The sequence below is a fragment of the Salmo salar genome, chromosome 27, assembly GCF_965601325.2.
Source record: "Salmo salar chromosome 27, fSalSal1, whole genome shotgun sequence".
NCBI lineage: Eukaryota > Metazoa > Chordata > Actinopteri > Salmoniformes > Salmonidae > Salmo > Salmo salar.
In genome coordinates, this window is record NC_138317.1 from 2847727 (window position 1) to 2875408 (window position 27682).

At 43.0% G+C, this 27682-nt stretch overlaps 1 protein-coding gene across 1 annotated transcript in view; it reads left to right on the plus strand.

Annotated features, from left to right (window-relative positions):
* LOC106588187 (regulation of nuclear pre-mRNA domain-containing protein 2) overlaps positions 1–3602 on the plus strand; it is a 31316-nt gene extending 27714 nt beyond the window's left edge. The window contains exon 10 of the mRNA XM_014176924.3: positions 657–3602. Within this exon, the coding sequence (XP_014032399.2) occupies positions 657–2536 (1880 nt within the window). The 3' untranslated portion in view covers positions 2537–3602. The remainder of the gene's footprint in view (positions 1–656) is intronic.
* Positions 3603–27682: the final 24080 nt, after the last annotated feature.

Sequence of the window (27682 nt, forward strand, 5' to 3'; positions counted from 1 at the left end):
TAATCCTCAACGTCTCATCTTTCAAAATACATTGAGTCATCTTATTTCACTGCATTTCCCTCATTCGCAAAAGTTGCCCAATCACCGGGAGGACTGGGGGCAACTTCTTGTCGCGCGGTGCTCAAGTTCAGAAGGGCTGTCCCTCATAGTGGTCCCATGTGGCTCTGTTGGTAGAGCATGACGCTTGCAACGCCAGGGTTGTGGGTTTGATTCCCACGGAGGACCGGTACGAAAGAGTATGATAAATGTAGACACTCACTACTGTAAGTCCCTCTGGATAAGAGCATCTGCTAAATGATTAAAATGTAAATGTAAAACCGATACAGCACTGTGAAGCACAGAGCCAGAGCTCTGACGTAATCTATGGCATGTTACTGTACAGCCACTACGTTCCAAATTTAGGTGCTTATTATTTTCAACCCGTATACGGGTACGAGACAAACACTGATTTAGAGGGTGAAAAAACATTGTTTCTAATTGACAGAATGTTGCTAATTGAGTAGCAAAAATGGTGACAGACAGAGAGTATACATCTCTACTCTATCACTTATTGTATTGAATCGTTCAGATTCGTACAATTTGAGGTTGCCATTCACATTTGTCATGTATTTTAACACATTTCCTTTTCTCTCTTCTTTTTTCCCGCCCCCTCTTAGGCCTCTCCACTCTTCTGAACAGCCCAACGGGAAACCTCTCCTCATACTCCCCCAGTACAGGCAAGCTCCCTCCCTCCGCCTCCACCCCTACAGTACCTTCTCGAGGCCTTCCTCTCACCTCCTCTACGCTCGAACCAACCCCATCAGCCCCTACAGTGGGGAATACCACCACCGTCCTTCAGGCAGTGTCCCTTACCCAGCCCACACAGCCTCTAGACATCTGCCCTTACAGAGGGCTGGTCCTTGAGCAAGAGAAGGAAGAAAAGCCCTCTGCTTCCAGCCTGGAGTCCAAGATCCACAGCTTCCTGCAGGGTAACCCTGGCTTTAATGCCTTTAACCTGGGCTTGACTAGCGAGACCATGCAAGCGGGAGGCAGCGACATCAGCCCCTTAGCGGGTACAGAGACCCAAGAGGGCACCCCGGTGCGGGACGAGGCCGGAGGAGGCACCCCCACCTTGGATGAGTTCTTGGACACTCCAGGAGGAGCAGAGCCCTTCCTGGCCAAACAAGGTCGGGTCTCTTCTGGGGGAGTCCCTAAACAACCAGATGGAAGCCTGTCGCAGTCTCCAACTGCCTACCACAACCAAGCCTGGCAGGATCCCAACAACCCTCATGTCCACTTAGGACTACAACCAGGTGATCTAAATGGGCAGGGGTACCACCAGTTGCCTTATGGAGGGAAGGAAGAGATGCATGGAATAGGTCCTTCCCTCAGAGAGTCTGGGTTGGCCCATTACCAGCCCATCACGACACAGGTGTCAGCCCCAACCCTCGGGGAGGGGTTACCCAGTAACACACCAGGAGGGGCTCAGGCAGGGCCAAACCCCAGTGTGAGTGAAGGAGGATGGTATGGTAATCCCTACCCAGAGGGACAGGCCCTGCATCCTAACAACCACAACATGGCTGCATCAGGGGCAGGAGATGGAAAAAACCCTATGTCAGGACATTATGCATACCAGGGGGAGGGGCAGACGCAGCCCTACCAACCAAAGGATCCTCAAACTCTGCTTTCCCAACAGGGGGCCAACCCCTCAAGCTTCCTCACCAGCCCTCTGCCCCCCATTCCCCAGCTGCCTCCACCGCCCTTCCCTGGAATACCAGCCCCACCACAGGACTACCAGAGCTCGCCCGCGTCTTTCACTGTGCGAGCGGTGATGGTGCCTGTGGAGCAACCCTCACCAAACCCTGAGATGGAGGATGACAGGGCGGGCGTCAGTGCATTGGGCGGTCCAGTGATTATCAGTGATCACCAGCACAAATCTGCTTTCCACCCTGAGGGCCAACCCTATCACCCAGATGACCTTCATCGCCATGCCGATGACCCCCGTCATCACCCTGACGATTTCCATTGTCACCCTGACGACCTCCGCCGCCACCCCAACGATCTACACCGTCAGCCTGACGCCCTGCATCACCTTGACAACTTCCGTCAGCACCCTCACGACCTTCATCGTCACCCAGACGATCGCTATTATCACCCAGACGATTTCCACCATCTACCTGTAGACGATCCTCATTATCCTTATAGAGTCAGAGAGCGCCTCACTCCCCCCCTCTCTCCCTCAGAAGACCCTTACTACTATAACTACCCTCCACGCAGCCCTTCCCCTCCATATGGTCACAGACACCCCCTTCCCCCTCACATGGACCTGCACCACCCTGACCACATGCCCCTGCCTCTCCATCCTCAACACCGTCCCCTCCACCCAGTTCACCAGCCACACCTGAGAGGCCTCCCGTGGGGTCCCCCACGCCCAACCCTCTGTGGCCCCATGCTCAGGGGGAAACGGCCAGGGCCTCCTTTCGGGGGACACCCCAGAGGGGGACCAGGTGGTCCGTTCTTTCCCCCCAAAAGACCACACCTACCTCCGCGCTTCTGACTTGTCAACTGACTGGGGTGACATCAAATTTCAGTGCTTAGGCCACCGGAATGTCATTGTGGCAGGGGGCGCGACACATCGAGGAGAGATGAGTTAGGAAGAAGCAGAAGAATTGAGGTGTACTTTTCTCTGCTCCCCTTCTTGGTTTAAGAGGCCTGAGAGGAAGAGGGGAATAGATGAGTACAATTGGAGGAGGAGTAAATTGGGAGGATCTAAAGGAATCGAGGAGAGGATGAGTGAAGACATGGATCTGCATCTGGAGAAAGAGGGAATGGAGAGGTCGGCCTGAACAACGAAGACACAGCGGAATAGAAGAAAATAAGAGGTGGATATATAATTCAGTTTGATTTTTGTTCTCATATTTGTTCAAATATAAAACGTTAAGTTTTTAATCCATCTTCCCCCCTGAATTAGCGCTAAGCGTGCAGTATGCTTGTGTGCCTGCGTTAGCGTGAGTGAGATAAATCTAAGACTACTACTGTTCGTTATTTAAACGGCATTTTAAGACCTTATTCTTTTGCAAAGTAGGCCTAAGTGTCAGGGATGGGTAGTTTCACTTGTCATTTTTCAATTAAAAGTTGAGGCCCATTTTCCCATTGAAAAGACCTGACCATGATCCCGTCAGCCAGGATAATTGCTACTACGTCGTCTCTTTTTGTTTACGCTACGTTTTATGTACGTAGATGCAAAGAGAATGGAAACTTAATATTACGTTATTTCCTTCTACAGTATCCGTTTGTGTAGCTGGGGGGAAACTGATGATAAATTCCATAAATGTTATGATTTTGAATGTTTTATTTGTTAAGCAACACTTTGTTCAATGCGAAAGATTGAACCTTTTACTGGCTGTGTCATCACTTCTCTCATTTCTCAGAGAAAGATGACACCAGCACAGGGGTAATATTAGAATAAAACAGGGCTTAGGGGTGGGAGGGGGATTGGTATTTTTCTTTGCCCCTAAACAACAAAGAAGAAAATAAGTACATTTTGGAATTGGATCAAGAAACTTTCCGCCTTCAGCTACCTTTTACTTGTACTGACTTTAATAAAAACCTGATTTTGAAAACCGCAATGGAAGGTTTCTTTCTTTCTCAGCCTTCGGAAATGCCTCTCACAGCTGCCCGAGTCATGTTTGCCTATTCTTCTTCCACCACGATTCTTTCCCATCGTCACCTCTTCCACAATAACGTTAATGCCCATCAGGTTTTGGTCAATTCGAATTTAAGGCAGTCAATTCAAGATGTAAACTGAAGTTCCAATTCAATAATAAAAAATAAAATGGCATTATTGAGAAGCTATTTTCAATAACTTCTCAATAAGTTCAAAGGGAGATGGTATTTATCTATTTGGGGATTTTAAATTCAGGTAATTTCCTGGATTCACTGACTAAAATTCGAATTGACCCCAACCCTGATGCCCATGCAGTAAACGGAAATCGAACAGAGAAATGTAAGTGCTTAGTCGTCTGTTGTACTATAGGAAGCAATAGCCTAAGTGAATCGCATCTGTTGCCATGCAACGTGCTGCATAATCAATTTACTTAGAGTTAATTAGCTCGTGACCATGTATTAGTTCAGCCAACAAGGTCATCCCTTGTAGGTCAGCTTAGAAACACTTGGGGCCTACATCTTACGACACAAGACTTAGCAAGTGTATTAGAGGCATATCATTGCATTTCAACAGTAAACACCAAACAATTAAACGGGATTATGAAACTTTCATCAGACCTGGCGTGTTTTTGAAAGTAATTTATTCTGCATGCAGGCCCTTGTTATTTCAGACTAGGGCCTGTATTCATAAAGTGTTTGAGTAGGTGTGCTGATCGAGGATCAGTTTTCAGCACTCATACTCTGAGAAGCTTTATGAATACCGGCACAGATTCATACGATGTTGCCAACCGTTTCGTCAGATGGTTAGATGACTGATATTCTGAACTACTAGTTTTAATGGGGGGAGGATCATAGCCCGCTGGTGCCTGATACAAAATGGTTTTGAAACACAAAGTATTCCGTGACGACAGTGCGAACCTCCACTGACCTGTAACTAAGATATAAAACAACAAGCAATAAAGAATGCTAGTACATTATTTACATGATTGGTTAGATTGACAGGTTGATGGGCTTTTAGATCAGGGGCCTTATTCATAACGCGTCTCAGAATAGGAGTGCGGATTTAGGATCAGTTTTGCAATTTCGATTACAATAAATACGATTTCATGGACAGTTGACCTGATCCTCTGAAACTCTTGATACATATTGCCCCAGGTTAAATTGAATTGAATGATCTGTCGATCAATTTAGACAGTAAAAGTACATGCAAAAACAGCTGGATCTGCTATTGATAGGCTATGTTAAATAATGAATGGTTAGTGAATGACCTCAATTAAGGTTACCTAAACATTAAGACTAGACTATCCCCGGCTTTAGGTCAAAGTTTTAGCTGCCAGGGCACACCATCACCATAGCCTGCATCACTATGCTTCCATGAAAATACTTTCAGTTGTAGAAAACCAGTACCTCAAGGCATGGGGTCATACACTACATGACCAAAAGTATGTGGACACCTGCTCGTCGAACATCTCATTTCAAAATCATGGGCATGAATATGGAATTGGTCCCCCTTTGCTGCTATAACAGCCTCCACTCTTCTGGGAAGGCTTTCCTATAGATATTGGAACATTGCTGCGGGGACTTGCTTCCATTCAGCCACGAGCATTAGTGAGGTCGGCACTGATGTTGGGCGATTAGGCCTGGCTCGTAGTCGGCGTTCCAATTCATCCCTAAGCTGTTCGATGGGGTTGAGGTCAGGGCTCTGTGCAGGCCAGTCACGTTCTTCCACACTGATCTTGACAAACCATTTCTGTATGGACCTTGCTTTGTGCACGGGGACATTGACATGCTGAAACAGGGAAGGGGCTGCCCCAAACTGTTGCCACAAAGTTGGAAGCACAGAATTGTCTAGAATTGTATGCTGTAGCCTTAAGGTTTCCCTTCACTGGAACTAAGGGGCCTAGCCCGAACCATGAAAAACAGCCCCAGACCATTATGCCTCATCCACCAACCTTTACATTTGCCACTCTGCATTCGGGCAGGTAGTATTCTCCTGGCATCCGCCGAACCCAGATTTGTCTGTCGGGACTGCCAGATGAAGCGTGATTCATCACTCCAGAGAACGTGTTTCCACTTCTCCAGAGTCAAATTGCGGCGAGGTTTACACCACTCCAGCCGACGCTTTGCATTGTGCATGGTGATGTTAGGCTTGTGTGTGGCTGCTCGGCCATGGAAACCGAATTTCACGGTGCTCCCGACGAACAGTTATTGTGCTGACGTTGCTTCGAGGCAATTTGGAACTCGGTAGTGAGTGTTGAAACCGAGGACAGACGATTTTTACGCGCTTCAGCATTCGGCGGTCCCATTCTATGAGCTTGTGTGGCCCACCACTTTGCGGCTGGGCCGGTGTTGCTCCTAGACATTTCCACTTCACAATAACAGCACTTACAGTTGACCGGGGCATCTCCAGAAGGGCAGAAATCTGACAAACTAACTTGCTGGAAAGGTGGCATCCTATGACGCTGTCACTTTGAAAGTCACTGAGCTCTTCAGTACAGGCCATTTTACTACCAATGTTTGTCTATGGAGATTGCATAGCTGTGTGCTCGATGTTATACACCGGTCAGCAACAAGTGTGGTTGAAATAGCCGAATCCACTCATTTGAAGGGGTGTCCACATACTTGTGGACATGTAGTGTATATTATTCTTCACTAAAAAGATGAGCTTTGATAAATGTTGTAGTTTAAATTAAATGCAGTGCTGGTTTGATCAAATTCTGGCCTTGACCTTGACTTCAATATAAAACATTCTCTATGTGATTCTTTACAATAATAACAATACTAAAATAACAAAAATAAACCAAACACTTAAATGCTGCCAGGGCAAATATGTCTCAAGTAGACTATGAATAAATACTGAGGGATTAACCTTTAAGGAAGACTGTTTATTGAAATGGCAGTTATGTGTTGATTGAACTTAATTGAAAATAGACAAGATCATTGTAGCATTTTGTGGCTTTTTCAGTAATGGGAAAAGTGCTTGTGAGCTACCCATAAGAAACTACCAAAAGATAGGTGATTATTTTACATATTGCAAAATGCATCCCAGTGTGTTGACCCTGACCGCTATGGTTACAGTTTCTCCGTAAGTAACAATGGAGATCTTGTTTTTATTTAACTAGGCAAGTCAAGAACAAATTGTTATTTACAATGACTGGCACTGGGCCAATTGTGCGCCGCCCTATGGGACTCCCAATCACCGCCAGCTTGCGCCAATCGGGAGCCCAAGATCACATAGGCCTATATATATGAGTGTGTGTGTGTGTGTGTGTGTGTGTGTGTGTGTGTGTGTGTGTGTGTGTGTGTGTGTGTGTGTGTGTGTGTGTGTGTGTGTGTGTGTGTGTGTGTGTGTGTGTGTGTATATATGTGTGTATATATGTGTGTATATATGTGTGTATATATGTGTATATATATGTATATATATATATGTATGTATAGCTCAAGAAAATAAAAGGAACACTTAAACAACACATCCTAGATCTGAATGAAAGAAATAATCTTATTAAATACTTTTATCTTTACATAGTTGAATGTGCTGACAACAAAATCACACAAAAATAATCAATGGAAATCCAATTTATCAACCCATGGAGGTCTGGATTTGGAGTCACACTCAAAATTAAAGTGGAAAACCACACTACAGGCTGATCCAACTTTGATGTAATGTCCTTAAAACAAGTCAAAATGAGGCTCAGTAGTGTGTGTGGCCTCCACGTGCCTGTATGACCTCCCTACAACACCTGGGTATGCTCCTGATGAGGTGGCGGATGGTCTCCTGAGGAATCTCCTCCCAGACCTGGACTAAAGCATCCGCCAACTCCTGGACAGTCTGTGGTGCAACGTGGCGTTGGTGGATGGAGCGAGACATGATGTCCCAGATGTGCTCAATTGGATTCAGGTCTGGGGAATGGGCGGGCCAGTCCATAGCATCAATGCCTTCCTCTTGCAGGAACTGCTGACACACACCAGCCACATGAGGTCTAGCATTGTCTTGCATTAGGAGGAACCCAGGGCCAACCGCACCAGCATATGGTCTCACAAGGGGTCTGAGGATCTCATCTCGGTACCTAATGGCAGTCAGGCTACCTCTGGCGAGCACATGGAGGGCTGTGCGGCCCCCCAAAGAAATGCCACCCCACACCATGACTGACCCACCTCCAAACCGGTCATGCTGGAGGATGTTGCAGGCAGCAGAACGTTCTCCACGGCGTCTCCAGACTCTGTCACGTCTGTCACATGTGCTCAGTGTGAACGTGCTTTCATCTGTGAAGAGCACAGGGTGCCAGTGGCGAATTTGCCAATCTTGGTGTTCTCTGGCAAATGCCAAACGTCCTGCACGGTGTTGGGCTGTAAGCACAACCCCCACCTGTGGACGTCGGGCCCTCATACCACCCTCATGGAGTCTGTTTCTGACCGTTTGAGCAGACACATGCACATTTGTGGCCTGCTGGAGGTCATTTTGCAGGGCTCTGGCAGTGCTTCTCCTGCTCCTCCTTGCACAAAGGCGGAGGTAGCGGTCCTGCTGCTGGGTTGTTGCCCTCCTACGGCCTCCTCCACGTCTCCTGATGTACTGGCCTGTCTCCTGGTAGCGCCTCCATGCTCTGGACCACTTCTCAGTTCCTATGCTTCCTGGCTGATGTTTTGGTCACTTTTGAATGCTGGCGGTGCTTTCACTCTAGTGGTAGCATGAGACGGAGTCTACAACCCACACAAGTGGCTCAGGTAGTGCAGCTCATCCAGGATGGCACATCAATGCGAGCTGTGGCAAGAAGGTTTGCTGTGTCTGTCAGCGTAGTGTCCAGAGCATGGAGGCGCTACCAGGAGACAGGCCAGTACATCAGGAGAGTGTATATATATATATATATATATATAAAGGGAATCAAAACTTTCGTGTAGGGTAATATTTGACATAGTGTAGAAGCCCACATACAAACGTGGGCAATGTTCGGTATTCGGGCGCTAGATGTCAGTAAAGACTCTCAGGCATTTGTATCGCAGTAGGACCATACGATAACATCTGACTGAGCAATGTTTTGAGACATAAGTAAAGTATCGCACGGTCATGGTTTACATGTAGCGTAGTATTGCCTATTCATAAGGACCGTGCCGCCTCGCCTGGTGAGATCGTGGGACGTTTCCCCGCCCATTTTAAGAGCCCGGCATTTAAAGTTCTTGACGAATGTTTTAAATTGTGGCCAATCAGTGCCCGGAACCGTGCATAAAAAATAGCTCCGTGGCCCCATGTTTTGCCCATGCTCTTTCCCAAGTGAGCGTTTTCGAACTGTGCAGTGTGTAGGCCAGGGTGTGTTCAGCAGGGCGCAACATTTGGATAGAAATACGGTATGTAGAACAAACATGCCTATAATCCGACATGTAGATTAAGCAATCACGTCGGGCCGATTCATTGAATTTCTATCTGCAACGTTTGAGAACGTTTTGCAACTGAACGTGGCCCAGGTGCAGGCACATTCAGGAAACTGACGCACAAACAGATAAGAATTACAGGTCAGAGGTTAATATCCTACAAATTGTGACGTTTTTACGAATGCTGAATGGAAAATTATAGAGTAAAAAAATTTCAACATCATGCAAAGAGATTGTTATTTGAATATTATAGCCACACTATTAGTGTGGATACCATCAACGAACATACATGTTAACAAAGGAGCTAATGCATCCCCTGAAGTTTTCATGTGCAAATATCTGTGTAGTGCTCAAGGAAGGACATTCCATGAGTGCAAAATTACTTTAAAAATAAAACATGACTTACAGCTATAGCCTACCATTTATTTTACAAGGTCTCATGTGACCAAAAAAGCCTAAAACAATAAAGTAGCAGCCTTACATATTGTGTTTAAATGTGTAAACCTTGTGGGATTTTGTTTTCATAAAACAACTGTGAAGTGAAGTCTAAGTCTCTGCATTGCCCCTACAAGGATAATGATTAGCCTAATTTATGAGGAAAGTTCTGTTTTATTTGCTTTATTAATTGATTTCCCTCACCTTAACTTACTCTGTTCTAATACCTCATTTCTTTCCATCCTTCCTTTCTCCTTCTGTTAACAGTAACCTGGATGACTGTGATATGGTGACCTGTGCGAGGAGTGGGAAACTGCTGGCGTGAGTGACATACAACACAACAAGGACTGATGTTATCTCAATGTCCACTAATCACAGTAATAACACATTTTAACACTGCCAAATAAGTACTAAATACAGGGCAGTTTCTCTGACACAGATGAAGCCTAGTGATGGTATACAATTCAAGATCAAGCAAGAATTGTTATTGAAAATGCTTTTGAGTCCAGGATTAGGCATAATCTGTGTCTGGGACAACACCTACATGACAGGCCTTGTGTTGGCCATAATGTAGTTCAGCAAAGTAATTATATTGATCAATTCCACAGGTTTGTGATACAATTTTAGTCAAGGTTCATTGTTATTCAAGCACCCTCTAGTGGTGCAATGTGACTTATTCGAGAAGGACCACAATGTTATTATTAGCGTGGTGGTATGATTCACTAAGGTTGCGTCGCAAATGGCTCCCTGGTCAAAGTAGTGCACTATATAAATAATCTCTTCCCTGACACTTCCGCCCAAATAAAAAAGCCAATAAGATTGACGTGAAACTTCCGGCATGATAGGCATTGGCTTAATCGGCTTAATCTACCAACCAATCATCTCCCGCTACACCTTCCCCCACGTTTCTTGCGCACCTCTGTCGTATCAGAGAGGAAGAGGCGAAGCAAGTTTTACTTTGCCCAAAATCTGTCCGCGAAAAATAAGCCCACAATTTAGTGATTTTTGTATGGAGGTAAATGAGTGTCAAATTTGTACTAGAGGCTTATTTGGTCTAATCTAGTTTAGTGATGCTTAGGTTGTAACGCACTAATATAAGTGGACGCACGTGGTATTTCGTCAACTTTGGAAAAAAAACGAATTTACATCGGAGTATGGTGCCAGAGGGGATGGCAGCCATTTTACGTGCTCCTGACCAATTGTGCTATTTTGTGTTTTCTTGCTCCGTTTCTTACTTTTTTTGTACATAATGTTTCCACCGTCGTTTCTTATGACCGAAAAGAGCTTCTGGACATCAGAACAGAGATTACTCACCTCGAACTGGACAAGGATTTTTTCTTTATGAGTCTGACACAAAGGATATACTGCTCCTCCCGGACCAGGCCCAAATCCCCATAATTTTGTGTGAAGAGGAGACGGCGTTACAGAGGTCAAAGAGCCGGATGCATTGCTAGTCCGTGTTGATGAGTGGATCATCCGCCTTTACCCTCCGTTCTACTGGCGAACTGGAGAATAAACTGGATGAGCTCCATTTGAGACTATCCTATCAACGGGACATTAAAAAACGTAATATCCTGTGTTTCACCGAGTCAAGGACATGTATAATATACAGTTGCTGGGTTTTCCGTGCATCGGCAAGACAGAACAGCAGCTCGGGGGGGGGGTGGTGTGTCTCTTTTTCAACAACAGCTGGTGTGTGATCTTTAGTATTATGGAAGTATCAAGGTTTTGCTCGCCTGAGTTAGAGTACATCCTGATAAATTGTAGACCACAGTTCCATCTATATTCTTCATAGATGTCTATTTACCACCACAAATCGATCCTGGCACCAAGACCGCACTCAACGAACTGTATAAAGCCATAAGCAAACAATACAATTTTTATCCAGAGGCGGCGCTCCTAGTGGCCGGGACTTAAGTCCAGGACAGCTGAAATCCATTTTACCTCATTTCTACCAGCAATGTCACATGTGCAACTAGAGGAAAAATAGTCTAGATCAGTTTTACTCCACACACAGAGATGTGTACAAAGCTCGCCCTCCATTCATCCGATTAACCTCTTACATCTAGACGTTCCGCTAGCGGAACACCTGCTCCAATATCCAATGATAGGCGTGGCGCGAATTACAAATTTACTTTATCTAACCACACTGTCCGATTTCAAAAAGGCTTTACAACGAAAGCAAAACATTAGATTATGTCAGCAGAGTACCAAGCCAGAAATAATCAGACACCCATTTTTCAAGCTAGCATATAATGTCACAAAAACCCAGAAGACAGCTAAATGCAGCACTAACCTTTGATGATCTTCATCAGATGACAACCCTAGGACATTATGTTATACAATACATGCATGTTTTGTTCAATCAAGTTCATATTTATATCAAAAACCAGCTTTTTACATTCGCATGTGACTAGCATGTGACTAGCATTCCCACCGAACACTGCCGGTGAATTTACTAAATTACTCACAATAAACGTTCACAAAAAGCATAACAATTATTTAAAGAATTATAGATACAGAACTCCTCTATGCACTCGATATGTCCGATTTTAAAATAGCTTTTTGGTGAAAGCACATTTTGCAATATTCTAAGTACATAGCCCAGGCATCACGGGCTAGCTATTTAGACACCCGGCAAGTTTAGCACTCACCAATATCAGATTTACTATTATAAAAGATTGATTACCTTTTGTTGTCTTCATCAGAATGCACTCCCAGGACTGCTACTTCAATAACAAATGTTGGTTTGGTCCAAAATAATCCATCGTTATATCCGAATAGCGGCGTTTTGTTTGTGTGTCCCAGACACTATCTGAAATGGTAAATCAGGGTTGCGCGCATGGCGCAATTCGTGACCAAAAAAATCTAAATATTCCATTACCGTACTTCGAAGCATGTCAACCGCTGTTTAAAATCCATTTTTATGCCATTTTTCTCGTAAAAAAGCGATAATATTCCGACCGGGAATCTCCTTTTAGCTAAACAGAGGAAAGTAAACAAAGCTTTCGGTCGACGCGGGCACGAGCCTGAGTCTCACAGTACTGTAACCAGCCACTACCCAAACGCGCTACTTTGTTTCAGCCAGAGCCTGCAAAGCCACGATTCAGCTTTTTACCGCCTTCTGAGACCCTATGGCAGCCGTAGGAAGTGTCACGGGACAGCTAAGATCCTCACTCTTCAATAAACAGAGACAAGAAGAACGACACCTTGTCAGACAGGCCACTTCCTGCATGAAACCTTGTCAGGTTTTTGCCTGCCAAATGAGTTCTGTTATACTCACAGACACCATTCAGACAGTTTTAGAAACTTTAGGGTGTTTCCTATCCATATGTAATAAGTATATGCATATTCTAGTTACTGGGTAGGAGTGGTAACCAGATTAAATCGGGTAGGTTTTTTATCCAGCCGTGAAAATACTGCCCCCTAGCCATAACAGGTTAATAAGTGCATCGACGACAATGTCCCCACAGTGACTGTACGTACATATCCCAACCAGAAGCCATGGATTACAGGCAACATCTGCACTGAGCTAAAGGCTAGAGCTGCTACTTTCAATGAACGGGACACTAATCTGGACACTTATAAGAAATCCCCCTATGCCCTCCAACAAACCATCAAACAGGCAAAGCATCAATACCGAACTATAATCGAATCCTACTACACCTGCTCTGACGCTCGTTGAATGTGACAGGGCTTGCAAACTACAAAGGGAAACCCAGCCACGAGCTGCCCAGTGACACGAGCCTGCCAGATGAGCTAAATGCCTTCTATGTGCGTTTCGGGGCAAACAACACTGAACCATGCATGAGAGCACCAGCTGTTCTGGACAACTGTGTGATCACGCTCTCTTTTTTTTGTCCATTAAAATAACATAAAATTGATCAGATATAAAGTGTAGACATTGTTAATGTTGTAAATGACTACTGTAGCTGGAAACGGCAGATTTTTTATGGAATATCTACATAGGCGTACAGAGGCCCATTATCAGCAACCATCACTCCTGTGTTCCAAACCCTTTTGCAATTATGTTAGCACAGCTGACATCCCAGCATCCCGGAGTCACCTCTTCACTGTTGATGTTGAGACTGGTGTTTTTGTCGGTCCTATTTATTGTGTGCGTCACTCACGCACGCGCCCACACACACACACACACACACACACACACATTCACATTCCTTCACACTCTTCACATACGCTGCTGTTACTCTCTTTTTATTATCTATGCATAGTCACTTTACCCCTACCTACATGTACATATTACCTCGACTAACCACTACCTCTTGTATATTGCCTTGTTATTGTTATTTTATTGTGTTACTATTTTTCCTTTTAGTTTATTTAGCACTTACTCTTTTAAAACTCTGCGTTGTTGGTTAAGGGCTCGTAAGTAAGCATTTCACGCTAAGGTCTACACCTTTTGTATTCGGTGCATGTGATAAATACAATTTGATTTGAGTAGTGCCTGTTGTCATAGAGGACTCATCATGGACATAACCCGTTTTAACATGGACATTGCCATTGAAGGCCTCCACCATTTAAAAGTAGTCAACTGGGTGGGGATTTCTATGTTGGGAACATTCAGCCAATGAAAAACAAGAACATTTACTACTTTAAAATGGAGATGGCCTCAATGGTGCTGCCCATGCTGTAACAGATAAAAAGATGAGTCCTCTATCTAGCGCTATGGCCTGCGCATCTCCCCTTTCATTGGCTAGAATGGTCCCACCTGATCTCACCACCTCCTACCTGCCTTCCATCTTTGAGGACATGTATTTCCATTGACCGCTCAAACAATCTATTATCTTGTCAATATAATAGACAATCTTTGGTTGTATCGGTCCGACGTCTTGGTAATAAAGAAATTGTGTTTTAACTTTAACTTTGTTTGTCGTAGACGGACAAGATTAATATGAGCTGAGAGGCGAGTTCATAATGAGTTCAGGAAGCCAAGCTTGAGCTCTGAGATGTTCACAGTGATGGGGAAAGACGTTTTGAAAAAATATGCACATTTTCTCTAACACTAAACATACAAATATGTATTATACATGAGGAAGGTGAAATCTTATAGTTATTCGTTTTATAATTTGATGATGCTATATTTAGAAAGCATATGTCATTTCTAGTCTTATTCATACAGTTTTGTTGAATAGGAAATACATCATATAAAATATTCCATATTTGTATCATATTTGTACTGTGTACTTGAGCATTCATCCTCAAAAGCTACTACAACTCAGCAATTTATAACTATTTTTAGCAGAAAGGTGAGATTCTAACCTGTCTTGGAGTATGCGGCATTACTAGTTATTGTTTATGGCCCTCTCATGATAAATAATTACTTTGGGGGATTACGTAGATTACGTTTCCGGTTACATTTAGTTACATTTCACTGGTTTTAAGGGTGTAGGCTTTCTTCTCAGTGAAGCCATTCACTAGCTAGCTATGTTTTTTGCTAATTAGCTAAATGGAAGTTGTGTTTTTGCAAGCCCACTGGCAGATGTTCATGCCTGAGTCATGCCTCCATTTGTAATTCGCTAAATTTAAATGATGACAAACACTTTACTCTGTAGGTCACTCCCATAGAATTCTATGATCACTCCCACTAGGCCCACTTTGATTAGTTTACATCCCAGACTCATATGCGCTGTGCGCAATAGCCTGGGGACACACGCAGCCTAATACATGCATACCTACCGAGCTCAACTGGCCAACTGGCTGTATTGTTATGATTGATTTGCTGTGTGTAACTGTCCCTTCTCTCTTTGAATGTGTCTCTTAAAAAGAGAGGTAAGGGCTGTGAGCATGCGGAGGACAACCAGAGGGGAGCAGAGTGGTTGAGAGACAGCTGAAGGACATGCCACTGCCACTTAGTCAGGGAAAGTAAGTGCAGCCAGAATGAGTGAGTATGGTGCACCAAACACAAGGCCAGACAGGCTAATCTCTCTCTTACACACACAGTATTCTACTTTGGAAGATTCTGTACATTTAAACCATGTATTTTACTTACCAGATTTGATTAAAATAAAAGCAATAATAAGATGTTTACTTCTCTTTAAACAACAATAAAATATTTATATTATCATAGCAAACTGTTTTTATTGCTAAATTACTTGTATCTTTTGCATAAACTATAGGCTGACATCATGGCCATTGTTGATGCATTATGAGGCACAGTGAGTGACAGTCTAGATACTCCCAGCTGTGTTGATAGGATCACCATATTAACCATTGTGGGATAGATCACACTTTAGAATGTTTATAGAAAGTGCTCTATCTTGAAAATGTCACCGCTGACATGCATATTATTTTTATATTTCTATATCAACAGCAGACAAATGTGCAATTATAAAAATATTCCTTTTAATGTGATTTTAATGTAATGGTAACGACAATCTGTGGTTCTCTCAGGCTTCTCTTTTGTCAACAGTGAAATTAGTACAATATGACAAAAGAGATGATAATGATGTACATTACAAACCCTGGCATTGTAGTGGCTTTCTGGAAATGGTCGCCTGATGTCCTTGGTCAGCTAACCCAAATATTTGTCTTTTTTCTCTTCTTTTTTCATTGAAATACACCATCTGAAATAATCTCCTGCCAATTTTAAAAATAATAATAATCTAAACGTCAGTCATTGTATTTTATCATCAAGTTGAGTAAGATGAAGTCGAAAGGTAGTTTAAAGTTCTTGGTCCTTTATCCATGCATGTGCGTAAGGATGGAAGAGGGGATAGGATTTAAGGACGGATGACAGATGGTAATCTCACCATTCGAGGGCAAATGAAGAAGTGGTTTGGGTTAGGTACAAGATTGGCAAAAAGAGAAAAACACCACTGGCTATTTAAAACTGGGATAAACACAATGTGGTTTTTGGCAAGAGCTTATAAATGTTATTTATTGTGAGAAAATTTTGTACAGTACCTGATTCTTTGAAGTGCCATGATTATTTAAATTGACACATTTTTTTTTTAAATTACCCGCATGTCACATGTGCAACCAGGGGGGAGAAATCCGAGACCACCTTTACTCCACACACAGAGATGCATACAAAGCTCTCCCCCGCCCTCCATTTGGCAATTCTGACCATAATTCTGTCCTCCTGATTCCTGCTTACAAGCAAAAACTAAAGCAGGAAGTACCAGTGACTCGCTCAATACGGAAGTGGTCAGATGACGCGGATGCTACACTACAGGACTGTTTTGCTAGCACAGACTGGAATATGTTCCGGGATTCATCTAATGGCATTGACCACTGACGTGGTCTTCCTGTCTGGGTTGGCGCCCCCCCTTGGGTTGTGCCATGGCGGAGATCGTTGTGGGCTATACTCGGCCTTGTCTTAGGACGGTAAGTTGGTGGTTGGAGACATCCCTCTAGTGGTGTTGGTGCTGTGCTTTGGCAAAGTGGGTGGGGTTATATCCTGCCTGTTTGGCCCTGTCCGGGGGTATCATCGGATGGGGCCACAGTGTCTTCTGATCCCTCCTGTCTCAGCCTCCAGTATTTATGCTGCAGTAGTTTATGTGTCGGGGGGCTAGGGTCAGTCTGTTACATCTGGAGTATTTCTCTTGTCTTATCCGGTGTCCTGTGTGAATTTAAATATGCTCTCTCTAATTCTCTCTTTCTGTCTTTCTCTCGGAGGACCTGAGCCCTAGGACCATGCCTCAGGACTACCTGGTATGATGACTCCTTGCTGTCCCCAGTCCACCTGGCCGTGCTGCTGCTCCAGTTTCAACTGTTCTGCCTGCGGCTATGGAACCCTGACCTGTTCACCGGACGTGCTTGTTGCACCCTCGACAACTACTATGATTATTATTATTTGACCATGCTGGTCATTTATGAACATTTTAACATCTTGACCATGTTCTGTTATAATATCCACCCTGCACAGCCAGAAGAGGACTGGCCACCCCTCATAGCCTGGTTCCTCTCTAGGTTTCTTCCTAGGTTTTTGGCCTTTCTAGGGAGTTTTTCCTAGGGAGTTTTTCCTAGCCACCGTGCTTCTTTCACATGCATTGCTTGCTGTTTGGGGTTTTAGGCTGGGTTTCTGTACAGCACTTTGAGATATCAGCTGATGTACGAAGGGCTATATAAATAAATTTGATTTGATTTGATTGAGGAGTACACCACCTCAGTCATCGGCTTCATCAATAAGTGCGTCGATGATGTTGTCCCCACAGTGACTGTACGTACATATCCCAACCAGAAGCCATGGCTTACAGGCAACATCCGCATCAAGCTAAAGGCTAGAGCTGCCGCTTTCAAGGAGCGGGAGACTAATCCGGACGCTTATAAGAAATCATGCTATGCCCTCAGACAAACCATCAAACAAGCAAAGTGTCAATACAGGATTAAGATTGAATCCTACTACACCGGCTCTGACGCTCGTCGGATGTGGCAGGGCTTGAAAACTATTACGAACTACAAAGGGATACCCAGACGCGAGCTGCCCAGTGACGCGAGCCTCCCAGACGCGGTAAATGCCTTTTATGCTCGGTTCGAGGCAAGCAAAACTGAAGCATGCACGATAGCACCAGCTGTTCTGGATGACTGTGTGATAACGCTCTCGGTTGCCGATGTGAACAAAACCTTTAAACAGGTCAACATTCACAAAGCCACTGGGCCAGACGGATTACCAGGACGTGTACTCAAAGCATGCGTGGACCAACTGTCAAGTGTCTTCACTGACATTTTCAACCTCTCCCTGAAAGAGTCTGTAATACCTACAGTTGAAGTCGGAAGTTTACATACACTTAGGTTGGAGTCATTAAAACTCGTTTTTCAACCACTCTACAAATTTATTGTGAACAAACTATAGTTTTGGCAAGTCGGTTAGGACATCTACTTTGTGCATGACACAAGTAATTTTTCCAACAATTGTTAACAGACAGATTATTTCACTTATAATTCACTGTATCACAATTCCAGTGGGTCAGAAGTTTACATACACTAAATTGACTGTGCATTTAAACAGATTAGAAAATTCCAGAAAAGGATGTCATGGCTTTAAAAGCTTCTGATAAGCTAATTGACATAATTTGAGTCAATTGGAGGTGTACCTGTGGATGTATTTCAAGGCCTACCTTCAAACTCGGTGCCTATTTGCTTGACATTATGGGAAAATGAAAAGAAATAAGCCAAGACCTCAGAAAAAAATTGTAGAGCTCCACAAGGCTGGTTCATCTTTGGGAGCAATTTATTAACACCTGATGGTACCACGTTCATCTGTACAAACAATAGTACGCAAGTATAAACACCATGGGACCACGCAGCCATCATACCGCTCAGGAAGGAGAGGCGTTCTGTCTCCTAGAGATGAACGTACTTTGGTGCGAAAAGTGCAAATCAATCCCAGAACAACAGCAAAGGACCTTGTGAAGATGCTGGAGGAAACGGGTACGAAAGTATCTATATCCACAGTTAAACAAGTCCTATATCGACATAACCTGAAAGGCCGCTCAGCAAGAAAGAATCCACTGTTCCAAAACCGCCATAAAAAAGCCAGATTATGGTTGGCAAATGCACATGAGGACAAAGATCATACTTTTTGGAGAAATGTCCTCTGGTTTGATGAAACAAAAATAGAACTGTTTGGCCATAATGACCATCGTTATGTTTGGAGGAAAAAGGGGGAGGCTTGCAAGCCAAAGAACAACATCCCAACTGTGAAGCACGGGGGTGTGGGTGCTTTGCTGCAGGAGGAACTGGTGCACTTCACAAAATAGATGGCATCATGAGGGAGGAAAATTATGTGGATATATTGAAGCAACATCTCGAGACATCAGTCAGGAAGTTAAAGCTTGGTCGCAAATGGGTCTTCCAAATGGACAATGACCCCAAGCATACTTCCAAAGTTGTGGCAAAATGCCTTAAGGACAACAAAGTCAAGGTATTGGAGGGGCCATCAAAAAGCCCTGACCTCAATCCTATAGAAAATTTGTGGGCAGAACTGAAAAAGTGTTGTGCGAGCAAGGAGGCCTACAAACCTGACTCAGTTACACCAGCTCTGTCAGGAGGAATGGGCCAAAAATCACCCAACTTATTGTGGAAGGCTACTCAAAATGTTTGACCGAAGTTTAACAATTTAAAGGTAATGCTACCAAATACTAATTGAGTGTATGTAAACTTCTGACCCACTGGGAATGTGATGAATTCAATAAAAGCTGAAATAAATCATTCTCTCTACTATTATTCTTAAAATAAAGTGGTGATCCTAACTGACCTAAAACAGGGAATTTTTACTGGGATTAAATGTCAGGAATTGTGAAGAACTGAGTTTAAATCTATTTGGCTAAGGTGTATGTAAACTTCTGACTTCAACTGTACATGTTTCAAGCAGACCACCATAGTCCCTGTGCCCAAGGAAGCGAAGGTAACCTGCCTAAATGATAAACGCCCCGTGGCACTCACATCGGTAGCCATGAAGTGCATTGAAAGGCTGGTCATGGCTCACATCAACAGCATCCTCCCGGACACCCTAGACCCACTCCAATTCGCATATCACCCCAACAGATCCAAACATGACGCAGTCTCAATCTCACTCCACACTGTCCTTTCTCACATGGACAAAAGGAACACCTATGTGAGAATGCTGTTCATTGACTACAGCTCAACATTCAACACCATAGTGCCCACGAAGCTCATCACTAAGCTAAGGACTCTGGGACTAAACACCTCCCTCTGCACCTGGATCCTGGACTTCCTGAAGGGCTGCCCCCAGGTGGTGAGAATAGGCAACAACACGTCTGCCACGCTGATCCTTAACACTGGGGCCCCTCAGGGGTGTGTACTTAGTCCCCTCCTGTATTCCCTGTTCACCCACAACTGCGTGCAGGAACACGACTCCAACACCATCATTAAGTTTGCTGACGACACAACAGGGGTAGGCCTGATCACCGACAACGATGAGACGGCCTATAGGAAGGAGGTCAGAAAACTGGCAGTGTGGTGCCAGGACAACAACCTCTCCCTCAATGTGAGCAAGACTAAGGAGCTGATCGTGGACTACAGGAAAAGGTGGGCCGAACAGGCCCCTATTAACATCGACGGGGCTGTAGTGGAGCGGGTCGAGAGTTTCAAGTTCCTTGGTGTCCACATCACCAACGAACTATCATGGTCCAAACATACCAAGACAGTCGTGACGAGTGCACAACAAAACTTTTTTCCCCCTCAGGAGACTGAAAAGATTTGGCGTGGGTCCCCAGATCCTCAAAAGGTTCTACAGCTGCACAATCGAGAGCATCATGACCGGTTGCATCACCGCCTGGTATGGCAACAGCTCGTCTTCTGTCCGTAAGGCGCTTCAGAGGGTAGTGCGAACGGCCCAATACATCACTGGGGCCAAGCTTCCTGCATTCCAGGACCTATATAATAGGCGGTGTCAGAGATAAGCCCATAAAATTGTCAGACTCCGGTCACCCAAGTTATATACTGTATTCTCTGCTACCGCACGGCAAGCGGTACCGGAGCACCAAGTCTAGGACAAAAAGGCTCCTCAACACCTTTTACCTCCATAAGAATGCTGAACAATTCATAAAACCACCACCGGACAATTTACATTGGATTGGAAGTGGATTTAACCTTTGACATCAATAAGGGATCATAGCTTTCACCTGGTCAGTCTGTCTTGGTTGTTTTGTACACTTGGTGCATGTGCTGCATTTGTAACAAAGTGGGGAAAGTGAATTTATCACTATATACAGTGCATACTGCAAGTATTCAGACCCCTTTACTTTTTCCACATTTTGTTACAATACAGCCTTATTCTAAAATAGATTCAATTTTTTTAAATCCTCCATCTACACACCCCATAATCACAAATCAAAAACAGGTTTTTAGAAATGTTTGCAAATGTATAAAAAATAAACTGAATTAATACATTTTATATAAGTATTCAGACCCTTTACTCTGTGCTTTATTGAAGCACATTTAGCAGCGATTACAGCTTAGTCTTCTTGGGTATGACGCTACAAGATTGGCACACTTGTATTTGTGGAGTTTCTCCCATTCGTCTCTGCAGATCCTCTGTCAAGTTGGATGAGGAGCGTCGCTGCACAGCTTTTTTCAGGTCTCTCCAGAGATGTTCGATCGGGTTCAAGTCCGGGCTCTGGCTGGGCCATTCAAGGACATTCAGAGACTTGTCCTGAAGCCACTCCTGCGTTGTCTTGGCTGTGTGCTTAGGGTCATTGTCCTGTTGGAAGGTGAACCTTCGCCCCAGTCTGAGGTCCTGAGTGCTCTAGTGCAGGTTTTCATCAAGGATCTCTCTGTACTTTGCGCCGTTCATCTTTCCCTTGATCCTGACTAGTCTCCCAGTCCCTGCCGCTGAAAAACATCCCCACAGCATGATGCTGCCACCACCATGCTTCACTGTAGGGATGGTACCAGGTTTCCTCCAGACGTGACGCTTGGCATTCAGGCCAAAGAGCTCAATCTTGCTTTCATCAGACCAGAGAATCTTGTTTCTCATGGTCTGAGAGTCTTTAGGTGCCTTTTGGCAAACTCCAAGCGGGCTGTCGTGCCTTTTACTGAGGAGTGGCTTCCATCTGGCCACTCTACCACATAGGCCTGATTGGTGGGGTACTGCAGAGATGGTTGTCCTCCTGGAAGGTTCTCCCAACTCTGGAGCGCTGTCAGAGTGACCAAGGCACTTCTCCCCAGATTGCTCAGTTTGGCCGGGCGGCCAGCTCTAGGAAGAGTCTTGGTGGTTCCAAACTTCTTCCATTTAAGAATGATGGAGGCGACTGTGTTCTTGGGGACCTTCAATGCTGCAGACATTTTTTGGTACCATTCCCCAGATCTGTGCCTCTTCTTTTATTTATTATTTTTTTTTATTTATTTTTTTTTTGCTTTGTCATTATGGTGTATTGTGTGTAGATTGCTGAGGAACATGTTTTATTTAATCCATTTTAGAATAAGGCTGTAACGTAATAAAATGTGGGAAAAGTCAAGGGGTCTGAATACCTTCCGAAGGCACTGTATACATATTCTACATTGTAATACACTACCCCTACATGCCATTGTGTGCTGGAGCTATGGGTTTATTTTTCCACTGTCATGTAGGCCTACACATTCATACCCTAACTGAATTGAATGTGGGATGCATAACTACTTTTCCCTGAAGGAGGGAAACGAGGCAAAACATACAACTTCAATTGAAGACTTAAAATCATGCCTGACAAGACCAATGAAATCATAAGCGTATCCTATTATAGTGTGGATACAGGAGTAGCCTATTCTATAATAATGTAACTGTATGTGGTGCTAGTATTATTTATCTAATTGATAAATGAAAGTGTAAATGTGGATGGGTACACTGCTTACAGTACTGATTACAGTATTGTATAAACAGTGGTGTAAAGTACTTAAGTAAAAAATACTTTAAAGTACTACTTAAGTATTTTTGGGCGGTATCTGTACTTTACTATTTATATTTTTGAAAACTTTTACTTTTACTCCACTACATTCCTAAAGACAATAATGTAGTTATTACTCCATACATTTTCCCTGACACTCAAAAGTACTCGTTATTTGAATGCTTATCAAGACAGGGAAATGGTCCAATTCACACACTTATCAAGAGAACATCCCTGGTCATCCCTACTGATGATCTGGTGGACACACTAAACACACATGCTTCGTTTCTAAATTATGTCTAAGTATTGGAGTGTGCTATCTATAAGTGAATTCAAAAAAAAAAAAAAAATAAAAAAATGGTACCGTCTGGTTAGCTTAATATAAGGAATTTAAAATGAATTATACTTTTCCATTTGATGCTTATTTGAGGAAATACATTTACATTTTAGTCATTTAGCAGACGCTCTTATCCAGAGCGACTTACAGTAGTGAATGCATACATTTCATACAATTTCATACATTTTTTTTTTTTCTGTGCTGGCCCCCCGTGGGAATCGAACCCACAACCCTGGCGTTGCAAACACCATGCTCTACCAACTGAGCTACAGGGAAGGCTACATTTACATTTACATTTGATGCTGTTGATAAAATCAAATACTTTTAGACTTTTACTCAAATATTATTTTACTGGGTGACCTTTACTTGTCATTTTCTATTAAGGTATCTTTACTTTTACTAAAGTATGACAATTGGGTACTTTTTCCTCTACTGTCTCTAAGGTACATACAGGAGTAGCCTATAGTCTACAATAATAATGTAATTGATTGTGCTGTAGTATAATTGATTTAATGAATGAATGAAATGGTATATGGGAATGGATAGGTTACTTCATTCAGTGAACACTGAATGTCTGGCTATCTCTGGGAGCATGTTACTGAAAGCTTTTCAGCTGTTAAACTATGGCAATATCGAACTAATTTCTAAATCGATCTTTCTTTTAGTCAAGAAGATGTGATGAGCCAAGGCAACCATTCAGCTTCAATCCACCACCCCCACTGCTCTCCCTCCACAAGCAACCACATCCTCTTCTCACGTTCAACTACATACATACCCCTGTGCTCATCTCAGTGCAACATGATCCATCCAAGGCCTCAGCTGGACACCTAAAATGTGAGAAATGTAAGCAAGATACTATGTGTGTGGGTGGGTGGGTGGGTGGAGCTTGAAGAAAAGACGTGTGATGTGCCCCTCTGTCAATGTTCAAATGCCATAAATGGAAGATGACAAAGGAGATAGTAATGTGTGAGAGAGTATATGAAAATAAAGACCCCATGGGATCTAAAATGAGTGTGGGGTGCCCTCTTGTCTCTTTTTTTTTTTTGTTGTCCGTTTGAGGATGCTCCATTCACCCTGGTGGAGGTTCTTGGAACACTGTTATTTAAATCTGATCAGAGGTTGACGAAAACCTTCAAAGGTGATGGTGCTATGCTGCGTGTTATCTTGAATACCAGGCAGGTGTTTGAGTACAGAATGAAATGATGTAAACTGAAAAGGTTGAACTTGAGTACACTCTTTGAAAAAGGGGTTTCAACAGGGTTCTTTGGCTGTCACCAAATGATAACGATTTTTGGTTCCAGGTAGAAATATTTTTGGTTACTGTAAGAACCCAGTTCTACCTAGGCACAGAAGGGGTTCTACCTGGAACCAAAAAGGGTTATCCTAAAGGGACAGCGGAAGAATAGTTATAGAAGGCACATTTTTTTCTGAGTGTAGGCCTATATTGCAGTGGTGGTTCCATGGCTGTCTGGGGGGGGGGGGGGGGGGGATGTTTGGTGGTGGTGAGTTAAGATCATCAGAAATACTATGAAACATCCCGTTTTAGCACACATTTGCAAGCAGGCAAAGTAGCCTTCTATGTGTGCTGAAGCATGTGTGATCACTCAACATTAACAGGACCGACAAAAAAAAAAATGAAGAAAATGTTATGAAATAAAACAAAACTTGTTTATCAAGTGTAGCAGTTTGAATTTCATTAACATAAATTACAATAAATCAGCATTGTAGAGTATAAAAAATTGAATTAATGGTCAACATTTACTGGTGGTGATATAACGGGGAATTGATCAACATTAACAAAGGGGAGCCTAAACAATTCACACAATGACACAAATGTGCACGATTTGTCGGGAGACAGAAAATGCCTTTTAGTGTCTTCGCCACACACCCATTCCCTCCTTTCTAGACATGTTTTATTATTATACTCAATACACATAGCCTTAGGCCTATTCCTTGTAAAGATTATGCTAACCTTTAAAATGTGGTCAGCTATAAAGCAGTAGTGTACATTGGCGGAAATCCCCATTGACTGATTGCGGGTCACCATTATGTAGTTTGAAGGAAATGATGCAACCATTATGTAGAAATTATGTTCAAGATAATAAAACTTAATTTATCAATCTGACTCTATAATTATGTGAATAAACGCAACAGGCACTGTGTGTCTCTGGAGGATCTAGCAAGGTACCGAATCATTGCATCACTCACTCAGTATGACTATAATGAACAACTATTAAGAGACTAGATACAAATAGCTAATCCTGGCGACCAATGTTCTAGCATTCATTTATTGATCAGATCAGAGATGTCAAGGGGGTACCCAAGAATGTTATGTGTATAGTGTAAATAACTACCAATAGACCTAAATTATAAGCGTTTAGTCACAGAATTACGCTGTAAAATGAGGAATGCAGCTACTCTATTCAACTAATAGGATGGATTAGTCATGAAATAATTAAACCAAACAATTACATGATGCATTATAGAATCCAGGCTGAATCACATCCGGCCGTGATTGGGGGTCCCATAGGGCACCGCACAATTGGCCCAGCGTCGTCCGGGTTTGGCCGGGCTAGGCCGTCATAATAAATGAGAATTTGTTCTTAACTGACTTGCCTAGTTAGGCAAAATGTAGTCATATTAATAAGCTTAGAATGTTTTCCTATTTAAATTGCATAGGCTAACCATTGTGATTATTATTTACTATCTTCTGCTTTTTATGAATAGACAGGCATCGGTACAAAATATATATATATATATGTATATATATATATGTATATATGTGTGTGTTTCGATGATCTGCATGGGAATTTGATTTTTCATTTGTTTTCCCTAAATGACTACTGTAGTGGAAGAATGAGAGACTGTGATAGATATACTCGCGACTGATGACTGGCTGGCGTGCGAGGCACAGCAAGATGACTCAATCATGATTTATGATATTGTCTGGATGACAGGCCATCTGTGGGCTATCGCAACGTTCAAACAAACCTTATCTGTGGTCATCTCTGAGAGGAAACATTCCCATCGAAGTCCTGGATTCACTGACGCCAGGAAAGGTGTGAAGACGTGAATCAATGAAATGAATGTTACTGTGTGGATTAAATTGTCATGTTTGGATTGTTGATTAAGAGCTTCATTAAGAGCTATGTATTTTGTAATATTTTATTGTACTGCAAGTGCTATGGATTTATTGTTACAGGACAGCGGATAGTTCAGAATTGATTAGATTAGAATCTGCCTGTGTTTTCCAGTCTTTTGTTTTAACTAGCTAAGTGCAAAGAAATGTTCATTCAGGTTTGGCATGAGTTTCTGCTTGAATTTGGTTCAAATGAAAGTGACTTTGAGAACTAGCTACCAAGCTCCTGTGTGTATCAGACACATGTTTTTGTCTTCGAGATGATTCAGAACTGAGGACACGTGTAACCACGTTGTTTTAGCCTATTGGTGATAGTCATTTACTCTGTGTTATTCTTTTTATTTATTTCACCTTTATTTAAATTAGGAACACATGGCGCGGGGAGAAGTCAAAGGATCCTAGTCAGGCTGTTTGTCAAATACAGATTAAATATAGACCTACATGTGTATCAAATCTGTAGGCAATGGTGGGCTAAATCAATGAAAAATCGAGTTGAAATGTTCAGGCATTGTCACGATCTGTGATCAAAATATGCTGAAATGTTTTCGATTCCGTTTAGGCTAAGGTTATGCGTAAGAACGCAACTGCACTGAAAATAATACCCTGATTCAATGCGATTCTCCTGAATAAAATAAAAAACTTTATCTGTTAAGATGTTTGGTCTATGAATAAGCCCATACCGATTCTATATTTTTGGTATTTTGCTATAGGCATAGTCTACCACTAATATTCTAAATTGCAGAGCATCTAATAAAACAACCATATTTTCTGTGTGATAATGACAGTTGCTTTTTATTTAAAAGTGAATGTTTTCATAAGCCTTTAGGCCTACCATGAGCCCATGTTGAGGCTGAGCGAGGCCTTCAATAGGATAGTAGACTATGCAGAAATAATCGTGGCGTTAATCATTGTTATAGCCAAGATGTCTATATATAATCTGGACCATTGTTCAAATCATGACATCAGTGATTTTTAGGTTTACAAAGTCAGAGAAAGATGCCCGAGTTTCTGAATTGGAATTTTGTTAAAAACTGTTTTTCTTGAACGCTCGGAAGTCGGAGATTGCTGAGTTCCCAGGTGTTTTGAACGCACCACTAGAGACCTAGGCTACCTCTTATTTTTGAATAGGGCTCCCTCCAACAAAGATACCTTTGTGTCCATATTGATTTGACAAATAGGCATATCTACACTGTGGAGAGGTCTTTCATAATAAACTTACACGCAAACTGACACGTGACGTCTGTGTCACGTGTACACAGCGTGAACACGATGTCTACGTGACGTGTTGGCAGTTTGAGGCCTTAGAAAAACACTTGTCTCCATTGACAGTCCATGTTAATTCATGGCGGTATCTTGTAGCGCTTGGAAGAAGTTAAGGAACATGACGAGAGCTGTCACTAGCTTCAAACGGCT